Source organism: Arvicola amphibius, chromosome 1 (genome assembly GCF_903992535.2).
Source record: "Arvicola amphibius chromosome 1, mArvAmp1.2, whole genome shotgun sequence".
Taxonomy (NCBI): Eukaryota; Metazoa; Chordata; class Mammalia; order Rodentia; family Cricetidae; genus Arvicola; species Arvicola amphibius.
In genome coordinates, this window is record NC_052047.1 from 12,267,330 (window position 1) to 12,281,873 (window position 14,544).

The 14,544-nt window shown below is 46.2% G+C and overlaps 1 protein-coding gene across 1 annotated transcript; it reads right to left on the reverse strand.

Moving 5' to 3' along the window:
- Window positions 1-6,773: 6,773 nt before the first annotated feature.
- LOC119801765 (cyclin-K-like) lies at window positions 6,774-12,476 on the reverse strand. Its single transcript, XM_038312379.1, is given in 2 exon segments — window positions 6,774-7,399; window positions 11,366-12,476. Coding segments are annotated over 2 exon segments (1,737 nt in total).
- Between the last annotated feature and the right edge of the window lie 2,068 nt (window positions 12,477-14,544).

Genomic DNA, 14,544 nt, shown 5'->3' on the forward strand with positions numbered 1-14,544 from the left:
CCAAGGTCCCTTGGAACCTGAGATTCACATCCCGCTTTCTCCAGTAGATGGGGATGTATTCTTGTTCTACACCTGTGTGTAGGATGTACAGGGGTATTCAAAGGGAGAGAGGTTAAAAAGGAAATTTACAATCGTGTGTTAGAACTCAGGCCTCTGAGTAGATGGGGTTGTAGTCTTGTGCTAATGCTGGTTTACATGTCAGATACAAAACAATCTGAGTGTCCAGTTCACATCTATCACCCCAGCACCCAGAAGGCTGAGGCAGAAGTGCTGGGAGTTTGGTGTTAGCCTGTTCTACAAAGAGAGTTTCCAACCATTATAGAGTTGCACCCCCTTGATCAGTAGAAAAACACAGGTGGAGGCCAGGCGGTGGTGGTGCACGCTTTTAATCCCAGCACTCCAGAGACAGAGTCAGATGGAACTCTGTGAGTTCAAGGCCAGCCTTGTCTACAAGAGCTACTTCCAGGACAGGCTCCAAAGCTACAGAGAAACCCTGTCAAAAAACAAAATACAAAAGACAAAAAAGAAAAAGAAAAGAAAAAACACAAGTGGATCCTTTAGCATTTGCCCCAAGCCTAATGAGTAGCACTCCATCCCTGGGAGCCATGTTGTGGAGGGAGAGATCAGAATCTTTCTGACCTCTGCTCCTGTACCATAGCATTTCCCTCTCCCCCACACTAAATAAGTCGAATGGAAACACAAAATTTAAACAGAAAGCTTCACATAGAAGCAGAGGATCAGAAGAGCTGTCACCTAGATCAAGAATTCCTTTTTGCACCAGATAGAGTCTTATGCAACTGGAAAAAATGAAAGAAACCAATAATTGTGGGTTGTCCAGACCCAGGGGGTAAATCTATAACATATTTAATGTACACCACATTCAGCAAACACAGCAGAGAGGGGGCTGGGAATATTTCAAAAGCCAGAGGACCAGCAAGTGGACTGTGAGGTCAGAGTGTGTCTCCTGTAACAGACCGGGAATCTACAGCCAGGACACCTCAACAGTATGGGTGTCTGAATACGTTCTGAACAGGGGCAATCACAATACAGGCACTATCCTGGAAGGGACAAATCTCCTAAGACCCCTCCCCCAGCTAAAACCTGCGGTTCAGTAAGGACAGCTGAGAGAGGGGGTAATTAGTCATACAAAAGCCAGAGCCTCCTAGTTGGTTAAAGAATTCCAGGTGGTCAGACCTGAAATCATATACAGGCAAGTAATACTCGATTGACTCCGCAGGTTGTATTTATATATTGGGAATCTACACACACACACACACACATACACACACACACACATTCACTCACTTGTGTGTGTGTTTATACCTATGTGTCTATATATGAAACATTTTTGAAGAAAAAAAGCAATGAATTTGAGATTGAGCTGGGTGCATACATAGAAAGAGTGGAATGAGAAAAGCAAAACTGTATGATTATATTATAATTTTAAAATATGAAAACATAACAAAATACAGGGGGTAAAGACTTGTCTCATCAATTAAGACACCTGCTGCTATGTAAGAGTACCATACTTGGGTGCCCAGGACCCATTTCACAACTCAAAAACCACTGTACCTCCAGCTCAGGGGAATGCATCACCCTCTTCCGTCTCATTTACCCACAGATAAAAATACATAATTAAACATTTTAGACATAAAATATTAACAAAGATTAAAAAGCAAACCTAAACATAATCCAACTCAACAGTAGAACATTGTCTTCTACCTAACATGGTTCTTTTATTTTTCTTTTTCAGTTTTTTGAGTTTGCAGTTTTTTGAGATAGATCCCAGAGAATGGTTGTGTGTGAGCAAGATGGAGTTTCCTTATGGGTCACCGGATTATTAATAGAGGTGGTCTCATGATGTCCCATGATGCAATTTCCAGGTGTTTGTGTCATGAACAAAGTGTTAAGAAAGACACATACTAGTGAGGAACCAAACCCCTAAATATGACAAACATTCATGATTTGTTTTATGGAATGTGGATATAGTTCTCTAGATGATATCATGTTGATTGGGTGGGTGCTGGTAATCTTTGAGGGATCATGAGGAAATTAGAATAATTAAGACTGGAAATTTTGTGAGGCTAGATTATCTCAGTCAGTAGCCTTGAATCTATTTTGGATGCTGGATCACCTGGGCAATTTTAATTGGCGTCAGGTTCCCTTATTCTGAAAATGCATAAACTTTTAAATGCAATTTTAATGTCTACATCAATACATATATAGGCTATGTATTGTACATGAGTCAGACAAAGATAATATTTTCTTATGTGTTGGAACAGGTAAAATATACATCACGTGTTTTGTAGTCCTCGGTTTATTTTTTATATCTGTAATCAGGATTTGAGTGGGTCTTCCTCGATCAAACCTGATTATCTTAACCTGGAATGAATCAACATCCTTTTGTTTCCTGTGGAAATACAAGAAAAACCTCTCCTCCAAAGTAATATAACTGATGACTTAAATTTTAACGTCAAAATATTTTTTAAATATATAGGTTTGATTAGTCCAGCAGCATTTTTAATGTTTTTAGGTTTTTAAGTACTTTTTTATTGATATTTTTTGGGCTCTTTATTTTTCTCTGCTACCCTCCCTGCCTCGGCCCTCCCCCCTTCAATCATTCCCCAAGGTCACCATGCTCCCAATTTACTCAGAAGATCTTGTCTTTTTATACTTTCTACTTCCCATGTAGATTAGATCTATGTAAGTCTCTCTTAGTGTCTGCATTGTTGTCTAAGTTCTCTGGGATTGTGGCTGGCTTTCTTTGCTTTATGTTTAAAAACCACTTATGTGTGAGTACATGTGATAATTGTCTTTCTGTGTTTGGGTTACCTCACTCAAAATAATGTTTTCTAGCTCCATCCATTCCCCTGCAAAATTCAAGCTATCATTATTTTTTTCTGCTGTGTAGTACTCCATTGTGTAAATGTACCACATTTTCCACATCCATTCTTTGGTCGAGGGACATTTAGGTTGTTTCCAGGTTCTGGCTATGACCAACAAAGCTGCTATGAACATAGTTGAGCACATGTCCTTGTGGCACGATTGAGCCTCCTTTGGATATATACCCAAAAGTGGTATTGCTAAATCTTGAGGAAGGTTGTTTCCTAATTTTCTGAGAAATCGCCACACTGACATGCAAAGGGGCTGTACCAGCTTGCATTCCCACCAGCAATGCAGAAGTGTTCCCTTTTCCACACAACCTCTCCAGCATAAGTTGTCATCAGCGTTTTTGATCTGGGCCATTCTTATAGGTGTAAGATGGAATCTCAGAGTTGTTTTCATTTGCATTTCTCTGATGACTAAGGATGTTGAACATTTCCTTAAGTGTCTTTCAGCTATTTTAGATTCTTCTGTGCAGGGAAGACAGAGCGTCTGTGTGGCAACTCCCTATCCACACAGCTCGATTGACCCCTTCCTGCTGTGAGCTTGTGTTAGCCTCAGGGATCTTTTGACAGAACTGGTGAGGTGACATCTATACCAAACTTAGGACAAAGAGACTTTAGTTACAACCTATTAGGACCAGGGATGCAATTCATTGCTACAACTTCCATCCCATCCTGAAGAAAGATGAAATATCACTGGTCAGGAAGGAAATAGGACCTCACAACTGGACAAGGAATTTATCTCTACCACTTCTGACAAATGCCATTCATTCCCTGAGCAACCATAACAAGAGGTCTGCCAGTGGGACTAGGGCCCACCAACAGCTGGTGCCTGGGCCATGTCCAGTGCTCTGCATTCTGGTCAGCCGCCTGCATACAGATCAGAAATTTCTCAGAGCAGGAAGCCTAGAATAGGGCATAGGGATGTACGTGTAGAACTTCATGTCGTGTCTGTGACCCACTACAAGACCAAGTGAGGCCATGGCACATCCCGGAGAGCAGGAGCCCCTCAGGGATTCGGTGCAGACTTCAGAAAGCAGAGGGTTAACACCCGAAGCATGCTGGATGCTGACAGATTTCCTCTTCTTGTCTTGTGTTTTCACCAACTTGACACAGATTTGGCGAGAGTCATAGCGAACCACTATTGCGAGAATGTCCCCCTCAGATTACATGTAGGCAAGTCTGTGGCGGCATTTTCATGATTAATGATTGCCGGGGGAGGCCCAGCTCACTGTGGGTGATGTGGTCCTTAGGCTGGTGACCCTGGGTTCTATAAGAAATCAGGCAGAGCAAGGCCATGTGGGAACAAGCCAGTTTGTAGTCCTCCTTCCTGGTACTTTGTGCAGTTCATGCCTCCAGGTTCCTGCTTGAGTCTCTGCCCTGATGTCCCTCAGTGAAGGATTGGGACCTGAGAGCTTTCAGAGGGAATAAATCCTTTCCTCCTTGAGTTGCTTTTGGCCGGAATGTTTTGTCGCAGCAGTAGAAACCTGAGTAAGGCAGGCTGTCCTGGTTCCAGATCCCATATGTGCATTGACAGGATGCCCATGTTCCTACCTCCCTTGTAGAGAATCCAGAGCTCAGGCGTAAGAACAGAAGTGGTCTGCTTTCCCCATCTCCACCAAGCCATGGTCACACCTCGTGAATCTTGTTTTAGAAAACACGCACGGAATAAAAGGAGATCAAACTCTTGTGAGACAAAGGAAGAAACGCTAGAGAATCAGGAAATTCCTTTCTTCCGTACCTTCTGGTTATTCCTTCCCTTGCTGTCTCTCATCCTGCACTTGGCACCCTTCACCAGGATGCTTGGTGTGACAGCTGACAGAAGAGCATGAAGCTAAGAGGAAGGGAAGGCTCCACCCACGTGAAGGGTGGCGGGGCGGGGCTGGAGGACTGACAGGCTGAGCAGGAGCCCCAGTGTGGCTGCTGTACTCACACCAGGCACAGACCTCCTTACAGTCTCTACTCTGTACCAGGGGAGAAGTCCGCATCTGAGCCCGTAGGCAGAAGCAGACCTGCGCAGCACAAGGAAGCAGCAAAGGTCAAGCTCTCACCTGGGTTCTCAGTGACTACACCAGGAGAGTCTAAATGTGCTGTTGGCTCCCAGTGATGCTGGACAGGAGGCTGTTGGGGCAAGAACTAGATACTCTCCTTGAGTCTTCTCCTCCCGCCACAGCGATAGATTCACGTGAAGGGGCGTGGTCGATCGGCAGTTATGATTAACCAGATTAAACTATGATTAAACTAGCTTATTAAATTAATTATTCAATAATTATTAAATAAATTAATTATTAAATTATTAATTATTAAATTAATATAATATTCAGCTTTAATAAAGGAAAGAAAAGAAAACTTACAAAAGCCAAGGTTCCAGAGAGGAGCACAGAAAAACAAAGAGAGCGCGGGCTGCACTCCTGCAAGATTTTATAAGTAAATATTAGCCTAAGGGGGACACGCCTTACAAACAGGGTGATTGGCTAAGCTTCCCCAATTCATGCTCATGGTTAAGCCTTTATTTAAGACCAAATGGATTGTATTGAAGAATATTTATGTCTACGTAACTACATATATGCGTGCAAGAGTTACTGATGAGCCGGGCGGTGGTGGCGCACGCCTTTAATCCCAGCACTCGGGAGGCAGAGGCAGGTGGATCTCTGTGAGTTCGAGACCAGCCTGGTCTACAAGAGCTAGTTCCAGGACAGGCTCCAAAGCCACAGAGAAACCCTGTCTCGAAAAACCAAAAAAAAAAAAAAAAAAAAAAAGAGTTACTGATGAGAAAAGTGACCATGAATGTGAAGGCGGTGGAAAGGGTTATACATCGGGCTTTGGAGAAAGAAAAGGGGAGGGGAAAACGATGTAATAAAAAAAAATCCATACTAACGAAAAATGTTTACTGTCACAGCCCTACTAAAGGCACAGATTCTGAGGTAAATTTCGAACTGCTGTGTTACATTCCGCAAGACTAGCCAGAAATCACCAGTTTTGAGCCTTTTTCAAATGTCTTGAGACAATTAGAAATGCATCTCCATGTAGGAGCCTTTTCAAAGAGACATGAACAATATTACTTTCCCAGTACCCACCTCTTTCTCCCTGGAGGAAAGGAAACAGCCACCCAGCAAGGCTGCCCCTCCAGACAATAGAGGATGCAGAGTTCCAAGCTAAGTGAGGCTGCCTCACCTACTAGGGTCACAGAGAGAAGCGCTGAATGGAAAACAAACGAACACCCAAACACAGCTACCAAAATTTGAGTACCCAGGAAAAATAGGCCCTGATTTCTAGAGGGAAAGTCACTGAATTCTGAAGCTATTTACTGAGCCAATGTGGCTACTTCCCATCTTCACTAGTAGAAGTAACCCAGTGCAGGACACAGAAGGCAACCGAGACTGGATGTGGTCGCGCCACAACAGGTACTCCCACTCCCCAGGATGCACTGCTTTCATCCTTGCCGGACCCTCTTACCCTGAAACTGTCTGGCACAGACAAGGCACCCTGCTGCTCCCATCCACTCAATAGACTCTTCATGTCGATTAGAAAACTCCTTTTTTTTATTTTGCTGTTTTCTCATGGAGACAACACTGCTTAGCATATAAGAGAATTTATTTTCATAGTATTTAAAAACACATTATCGTCATTCCCTAATTTCACACTGAGGTGACACCTTTTCCCTCTCACCCCCCCCCCCAGAAGAAGAGGACACCTGTTGTGAATGGCAGGTGCAGTGAGGCAAGAGAGAAAGGCAGCTGCGTGCCCAGGAGAAAAACTGAGTGCACCTTCCAAGTCCAGTCTTTAACCTAGTATTGTTGATGAGTCTGTCGTAATGGTATACCAGTGTTAAAATAAATAAACAAAAAAGGAAAGGGACTTCCTGTTATCTCATCCAGCTTGCCCATCCTATCCCCCTGACAGGCAGCTTGCCAGGTGGGGGATAAGTGTGGTAACAGCGAGCTGCCCCTCAGGGGGAATAGCATGCTGCCCCTCAGGGGGAATAGCAGCAGGCAGGTAGCTAACTCGTGGAAAACCCAAACCTCGAAGAGGGTGAGGAGGGGCTACATGAATGGGTAGCAGGCATCGAGGTGGGGGTGGAAAATTGGGGTTGTTGTGAGGGAGAAGGGGAGGGTAGCATGGGATACGGGGAGGAATAGTGGGTGGGAGGAAGGAAGATGGGGGAGGAAAAACAGGAGGTGGAGGTGGAGGTGGGTTGGAGGAGTAGACATGGGGCTGGTAGGGAAGGTGAGCACATGGCCCATAGGCTGGGCACAGAGCACTGTAGTGGGGACCCTCACTTTCCATTATGTATTGCAGGTCCTGGCAGCCCTCTCCAGACATGTAAGAGCTGGTGCTAGACATCCCAGTCACGTAGCTGTAGGGCAGTGGCGGTGGAGGCCCCAGTGATGGTGGTTGGTACACAGGGGCCTGGTGGGCTGGAGGAGGAATCTGGACTTTGGGGAGGTCACTTGCTGCCACTGGGTTGCCGGCATCAGCCTCACCTAAGGCAGGAGCAATGGGAGGCTTCCAGTCTGGAGGCAAGGGTAGAGGAGTGGTCTCATGTCTGGGAATTTTAGGTGGTGGTGCTGTGGCCTTGTTCTCTTCCTCGGGATAATCCACCATGGTGTGCTTATCCTGTCTTGGAGGACTAGGCTGTGGGGGCGGTGTCTTGGGCTGCTCTGATTGCTCCTGGTGCTGCTGCACAGCTGGGTCAATTGTTGTGGGTCCTTCTGCTGTTGCTGTGCTGCCTCAGAGCCTTGAAATGGGTGGTTCAGGTTTGCTGATAGGACTGAAGGGCTTGAATTCTCTTTGTTTGCCTTCATTTATTGAAGTAGCCTTGTTCTTCCCCAAATGGCCTCTGGAATACAACAGTGCTCTGAAGATCTTTCTTCAGGCCAGCAACAACCCCTCACCTCAGGCAAACCCCATACCAATGAATCTTTCAGAAATTGTTGAATGTAATTAACAACCAGAACCTTCCAATCAGCCCCCATGCTACTCTTCCCTTCACCAATCAGCCCCAGATTAACCCCTCCTCTCTGAAATTCCCCTACCTCTGCTTAAAGGGAGCTTGTGACCCTCTTTGGGGTAAGCTAACTGTCACCCCAGCATTGGAATCAATAAAGCTCTCTTGTTATTTCATACATGGCTATTGGTCTTCTTTGGGGGCTTCTCTCAGACCCTGACAGATGCACCTCCCTAGGAAGGAGGTTTAGGCAGAGGAACCAAGGAGTCAGAGACAGGTGGTCTACAGTTCTACCTTACCCCTTGTTCCACAAAAACAATTGAAAATACTCATTTGAATATACCACAGTATGAGAGAAAGTGAGTCAGGATGATCTTGATTTCCAGCCTAGCTAACTACAGGCCGAGATTTAGGACAGCTTGGACAATATAGGAAACCCTTGTCTCAAAACAATCATCAACCATAATGAAACCAACAAACTATCATAGATTGACATGTGAGATGAAGGTAAAACTTCATCTAGAATCAAACCCACTGGCTCCAATGTGTTCATCTGAAGAGACAGAAATCAAAATGTTCTGTCCCTTCTTGGGTCTGAAGGTCCCTATATCAAACTGTAGGACACAAGGGAGGACAATTACTCACCAGTTCTGAGCCCTGACAACAGGGGGCCTCCTTTTCCCAGCTGAGCCAGGCAGTTCCTCCAGGCTCAGGTCTCTGAGTATCTTCAGTGGCCTCCTGAGCTCTTTATATACCTTTCTGCTCACCTCCCCCTCCCTAATGCAGTCCCACCTTCCAACCCACGCTGCAGTTTGATTGGATGGTTCAATCTCTAGCCTTTTAATCCTACAGATGGTTTGCAAAGATTTCTTGGATAGCAGTCTACATCCGTAAGTTTATACTCCATTACCACGGGGGGGGGGGGGAGTGGAGATTGCTCTATCATGGTACAAAGTATAACCGGAACAGTTACTTGCTTCAATACTCTGAGACATCAAGTCATTAATTCTTGAGAAAAGCATTCTGTTGTTTATGTAGTGAACCCACCCTAGAGTAAGTATTCTGAAGGCAGCCACTTCCTAGTTCATACCTCCTAATTAAAAAAAAAAAAAAAAAAAAAGGAGCCGGGAGGTGGTGGCGCACGCCTTTAATCCCAGCACTCGGGAGGCAGAGGCAGGCGGATCTCTGTGAGTTCGAGACCAGCCTGGTCTACAAGAGCTAGTTCCAGGACAGGCTCCAAAGCCACAGAGAAACCCTGTCTCGAAAAACCAAAAAAAAAAAAAAAAAAAAAAAAAAGAAAGAAAGAAAGGAGCAGAAGTATGCTTAAATTCTCTGACCTTTGGTCAGGGTGGAGAAGATACACCTCTATGTGCCATTTTTATGTCTAAACCATGAAGAAGTCACACCCTAGGTCAGGGTGTGTAGCTACAGTTCTTGTCACAACTTTGAGCAACCTCAAACTCTTTGCTGTTCAAGCAGAGTAGAATAGGCTCACATTTTTGGGCCATCACAGACAGGCATGTTTAACTCTCCAGAGCAGAAGCAACAGGGTTGTCATTCAGTTCACCTTGAAGTTCCTCAATGTGGAATCACTCCAAAAGCTGCAACTTGATACTGTCTACTTCCTCAAGGGTCACATGGACCCGCTGCTCTGGTACAGAAGGATGGGCAGTTGTCTCTGCAGAGAAAGTCTTGTTCTTTAAGTCATTAGCAGGCACCTGCTCTCTGTAGCCACTGGTGGATTAGCAGTGCTGGACACATGAGAAAATGGGGGATTGTTTCCTGTTTGCTCATCCTGAGTGAGGGCTCATACAACAATCTGAAGGAGTAGAGCTGAACGTCAGCTGGTGGTCTAGGAGGGATGCCATAGTCAGAAGGCAGCTTTGGACTGAGAGCTAGTGAGAGTGGGTTCTGATCTCCTTCTCAGCAAGTGTGCAAACTGAGGGGAATTGATGGGAAAGGAAAGAGAAAAGGTATTGGAGGGAAAGGACTCACACATTTACAGTTCCCAGGAGTGAGAGCTCTGTGCTGAGCCTGCATCAATTCCCCATGAAGTTCAGGTGGCTTCTTCAGATGAGGTCATCCTGTGTAGCCCAGGATGGGCTTCACCTTTCCTCTCTCTTCCTGCCTCAGCTCCACAGTGGTGGGATGACAGGTGTGCACCACCACACTCAGCTTTGTCTGTTTTGAACACAGCAGGGATGAGTACGGAGGACACACGTGGCGTTGCAGTTGTGGGTCACAGTCCAGGTGAGGCACTGTGGACAGGAAGGAGTCTGCACTGAGGTGGAAGGAGTGAGTGAACCCTTGGGGATGTTGTCAGATCTTGAGAGGAGTGATCCTTTCTCTGTCCTTCCTGCTGACCAGGTCTCCTTATCATCGGTTCTTTTGCTTGACAGTAAAGAAAGGTTCTGAAGCGATTTACTGAGCCAATGTGGCTACTTACCATCTTCACTAGCAAAAGTAATCCTGTGATAGCCACAGAAAGCAACCGAGACTGGATGTGGTCACACCACAACAGGCACTACTCAGGGTGCACTGCTCTCATCCTAGCCCGACCCTCTTACCCTGAAAGTGTCTGACACATACAAGGCACCCTGCTGCTACTACCAACTCAGTGGAAACTCATTTTTTATTTTGCTGTTTTTTCATGGAGACAACACTGCTTAGCATATAACAGAATTTATTTTCATAGTATCTAAAAACATGTATTTGTCATTCTCTATTTTCACACTGAGGTGACACCTTTTCCCTCTCACCCCCCCCCAGAAGAAGAGGACACCTGCTGCGAATGGCGGGTGCAGTGAGGCAAGAGAGAAAGGCAGCTGCGTGCACAGGAGAAAAATTGAGTGGGCCTTCCAAGTCCAGTCTTTAACCTAGTATTGTTGATGAGTCTGTCGTAATGGTATACCAGGGTTAAAATAAATAAACAAAAAAGGAAAGGGACTTCCTGTTATCTCATCCAGTTGCCCATCCTGTCCCCCTGACAGGCAGTGTGCCAGGTGGGGGATAAGTGTGGTAACAGCGCGCTGCCCCTCAGGGGGAATAGCAGCAGGCAGGTAGCTGACTCGTGGAAAAACCAAACCTCGAAGAGGGTGAGGAGGGGCTACATGAATGGGTGGCTGTGGGAAATTGGGGTTGTTGGGAGGGAGAGTCGAAGGGTAGCCTGGGATGAGGGTAGGAATGTTGGGTGGGAGGAAGGAAGCTGGAGGTGGAAGAACAGGGGGTGGAGGTGGAGGTGGGTTGGGGGAGTAGACATGGGGCTGGTAGGGAAGGTGAGCACGTGGGCCATAGGCTGGGCACAGAGCACTGTAGTGGGGACCCTCACTTTCCATTATGTATTGCAGGTCCTGGCAGCCCTCTCCAGACATATAAGAGCTGGTGCTAGACATCCCAGTCACATAGCTGTAGGGCAGTGGCGGTGGAGGCCCCAGTGATGGTGGTTGGTACACAGGGGCCTGGTGGGCTGGAGGAGGAATCTGGACTTTGGGGAGGTCATTTGCTGCCACTGGGTTGCCGGCATCAGCCTCACCTAAGGCAGGAGCAATGGGAGGCTTCCAGTCTGGAGGCAAGGGTAGGGGAGTGGTCTCAAGTCTGGGAATTTTAGGTGGTGGTGCTGTGGCTTTGTTCTCTTCCTCAGGATATTCCACCATGGTGTGCTCAGCTTCTCTTGGAGGACTAGGCTGTGGGGGCGGCGTCTTGGGCTTCGGTGTTTGCTCCTGGTGCTGCTGCTGCTCCTTCTGCTGGGGCTGTGCTGCCTCAGAGCCTCGCGATGGGTGTGGCTGTGGGACTTGTGGTGCAGGCTGAAGGGATGGGGGCTGCTGCAGCTGAGGAAGGGCATGATGAGGCCTCTCTTGTTCTGTTTGTGTGTAAAGATCCAGGATTTGGTGGCCGATGTCTTCCAGAATGTCAACACAGAGATCTTGAACAAACTATTCCCACCACCTTTTGTACATGGGTCTGGAGGTCATCGCTTGAATTTTGAATTTGCACAAATGTTTCGCAAGATACATTACCCCTACAGCTATGATCTCTGGTTCCCACTGCAGTGATAGGGTGGTACAGAGACTGTCGTTTACAAAGGTCCATGCCATTTGAACCAACTTCTGAATTTTTTCTTTATGACCTTTGAGCTGCTTTGCATATCTGAGTAGGTACTGGTATGGATGCTTTACTTCTAAATCAAACTGTATGGTCTGTAGTAAGATTTTCTCCAGCACCAAGACTTCTTTCACCCGTTCATCTCCAAACTCACCACACTTGACATCACTTAATAAACTATGAGCTGCTTTGATGATATCGTTACATGTTTTTGGTGTCTCCTCTACTTTCCCAGCCAGAAAGAGACAGGCAGCTCCTGTTACATGGCGTGAGAATTGCTTGAAGGAGTGAAACATATAGAATCGATGAAAATAGTTGATTCCTGTTGCTATGGTGCCATAGGGTAAGCCCAAATGTGTGCCCATATCAAGTATGAAGCTAGCCCCCTCTCGGCGGTACTGGGCCTCAGTAGCTGGATCAAGTCCTTCAAGCTGGGAGGGTGTATGAGCCAAGTCCTTCTTATCCCAGTACCAACATGGCTTTATGTGGTCCATGTTTGCTGATGGGACTGAAGGGCTTGAATTCTCTTTGTTCGCCTTCATTTTTTGAAGTAGCCTTGTTCTTCCCAAAATGGTCTCTGGAATACAACAGTGCTCTGAAGATCTTTCTTCAGGCCAGCAACAACCCCTCACTTCAGGCAAACCCCATACCAACGACTCTGTCAGAAATTGGTGAATGTAATTATCTACAACACACAGTGAACCTGAAAAGATGATTGAGTATAGAGCATTAACCTGCACCTCCGGAGTGCTATGATCCTCAGGGTTATGTCCTCAATGAGAGATTTCTTCAACTTAATTCAGAGCTCATGGATACACTCCGTGCCACAAGGCAGCCCTATAGTGTCTCGTTTCCTACAAGAGTCGGCACAATATGTCATTGATGCTGTACCTAGGATAGGCAGACCATCTTTGGGTCTGCTTGCCGTAAAGAGGAAAACGACCTGTCTCTCCAGTCATTAGTTATACCCCTGCTGTGTGTCTCTTCAGTGGTTTAGGTGAACAAAATTGTTACACTGAAGTGTAACAGGTGTATAGTTATTGGTGTGTGGTTTCCAAACAGGTAGCAAAGGTGTGTTCCAGGCTGACTGCACAGGCTGGAAGATGCCCAAGTCTAATAATCACATGATATGTGGGGTGATGTCCTTCTTGGCTTCTAGGGGCATGGGATATTGGCAGACTTTAACCAGATCTGCCCCCAATTGATCTCTACACAAATGGAGGGATGATGTGCTGCCAATCCATTCACCCTGTTTTAGCCCATGCCAATGGAATCTTTTTTTCCAATTTGGGATCAAGCTGCTTGATGGAGCCTGTGTTCTTCAGTCAAGTGCCTAGTTACCACCAGGACATGAATAGGTTTCCCATTTTTATGGAGCAACTATGCCCCTTCATCAGAAAAATGTATCTGAGCCTTCATCTTGGCCAATAGATCACAGTCCAACAAGGAGTATGGTGTAACCCCCACTTGGCGGGTCAGCTATTCAGGGTCCTCTGAAGGGGCGCTAACCTGCAAGACCTGATCTGGAGAGAAGAAGGAAACCAAGCAAGATTCTATTGTCAAGGTCTCTGTTTATTGGGGTGAAAGTTACAGCTTATATACCCCTTGAATGGGGTGGAGGTAGGGGCAGGCAGGAACTCTGCCGGGGTAACTGAAGGTCATCAGCCAGCATTTGGTGTAAGCCGAAGCATGTGATCCATTAACATTGGAGAAAGGGGCGGTTCAGTTAACAGATGTGATCCATTAGCATTGGAGTAAGGGGTGGGTTCCATTAACAGATAGCTCTCAAGATAGTTGGGATAAGGGGTGGGATCTCTGTAAACATCCTTAGGGCAATGACCTCTGCTATCCCTGTAAGGATGATGGTCCCTGACAAATCCATTCTTTAGGACAATGGTCCCTGACAGTATGGACAGTCTGGGATTACAAGAAATGAGTGGGCTACCCGGCCCACTTCTAAGTCCACAGTTCTTTGGGTAGTCCATAAGCAGGGCTTTGCTCCTGTGGCCCTTGGACTCGGGTCTTTATATTTGTCATATGCCTTCAATAGCCCTAAATTTTCAGCACTTGTATTCACTGAAAAATTGACCTTTTTCCCCTCCACTCTCAGAATTGCCCTGGGTTCAGAGAGGGGTACTGAACCCCATCTTCCCTAATCACTGTCCATTCCCAGGCTAAGGATTTTGGCATTGCCCTTAGTCCTCTTGGTTGGGAACGTTGGGCAGTCTCTAGCCCAGTGCCCTTGCTCCTTACAGTATGCACATCAATTCTTTCCCAGCAGGGGCCTTTCTTTATTGCCTCTCAGTTTCTTGTCTTCCTCTCCAGCATCCAGGCTACTCAGTGGCATCCTGGTCTCCTCTCACCCTGCCATAGCAGGTAGCAGGAGACCAGTAAGAATCTGGTTCTTGCTCTGTTTCTTTCTCATCTCCTTCTCTTCTGCACATTCTCTTCCATTGTACACTTTCTCTGCCGCTGCAACTAACTCTCCATATTCTTTTTTCCTAAGCATTCAAGCCTTTGTAATTTCCTCTTGATATCTAAAGATGCCTGACTAAGGAATGCCAAAGTCAAAGCCTCTGCACTTTCTTGTGACTCTGGGTCACATGGTGA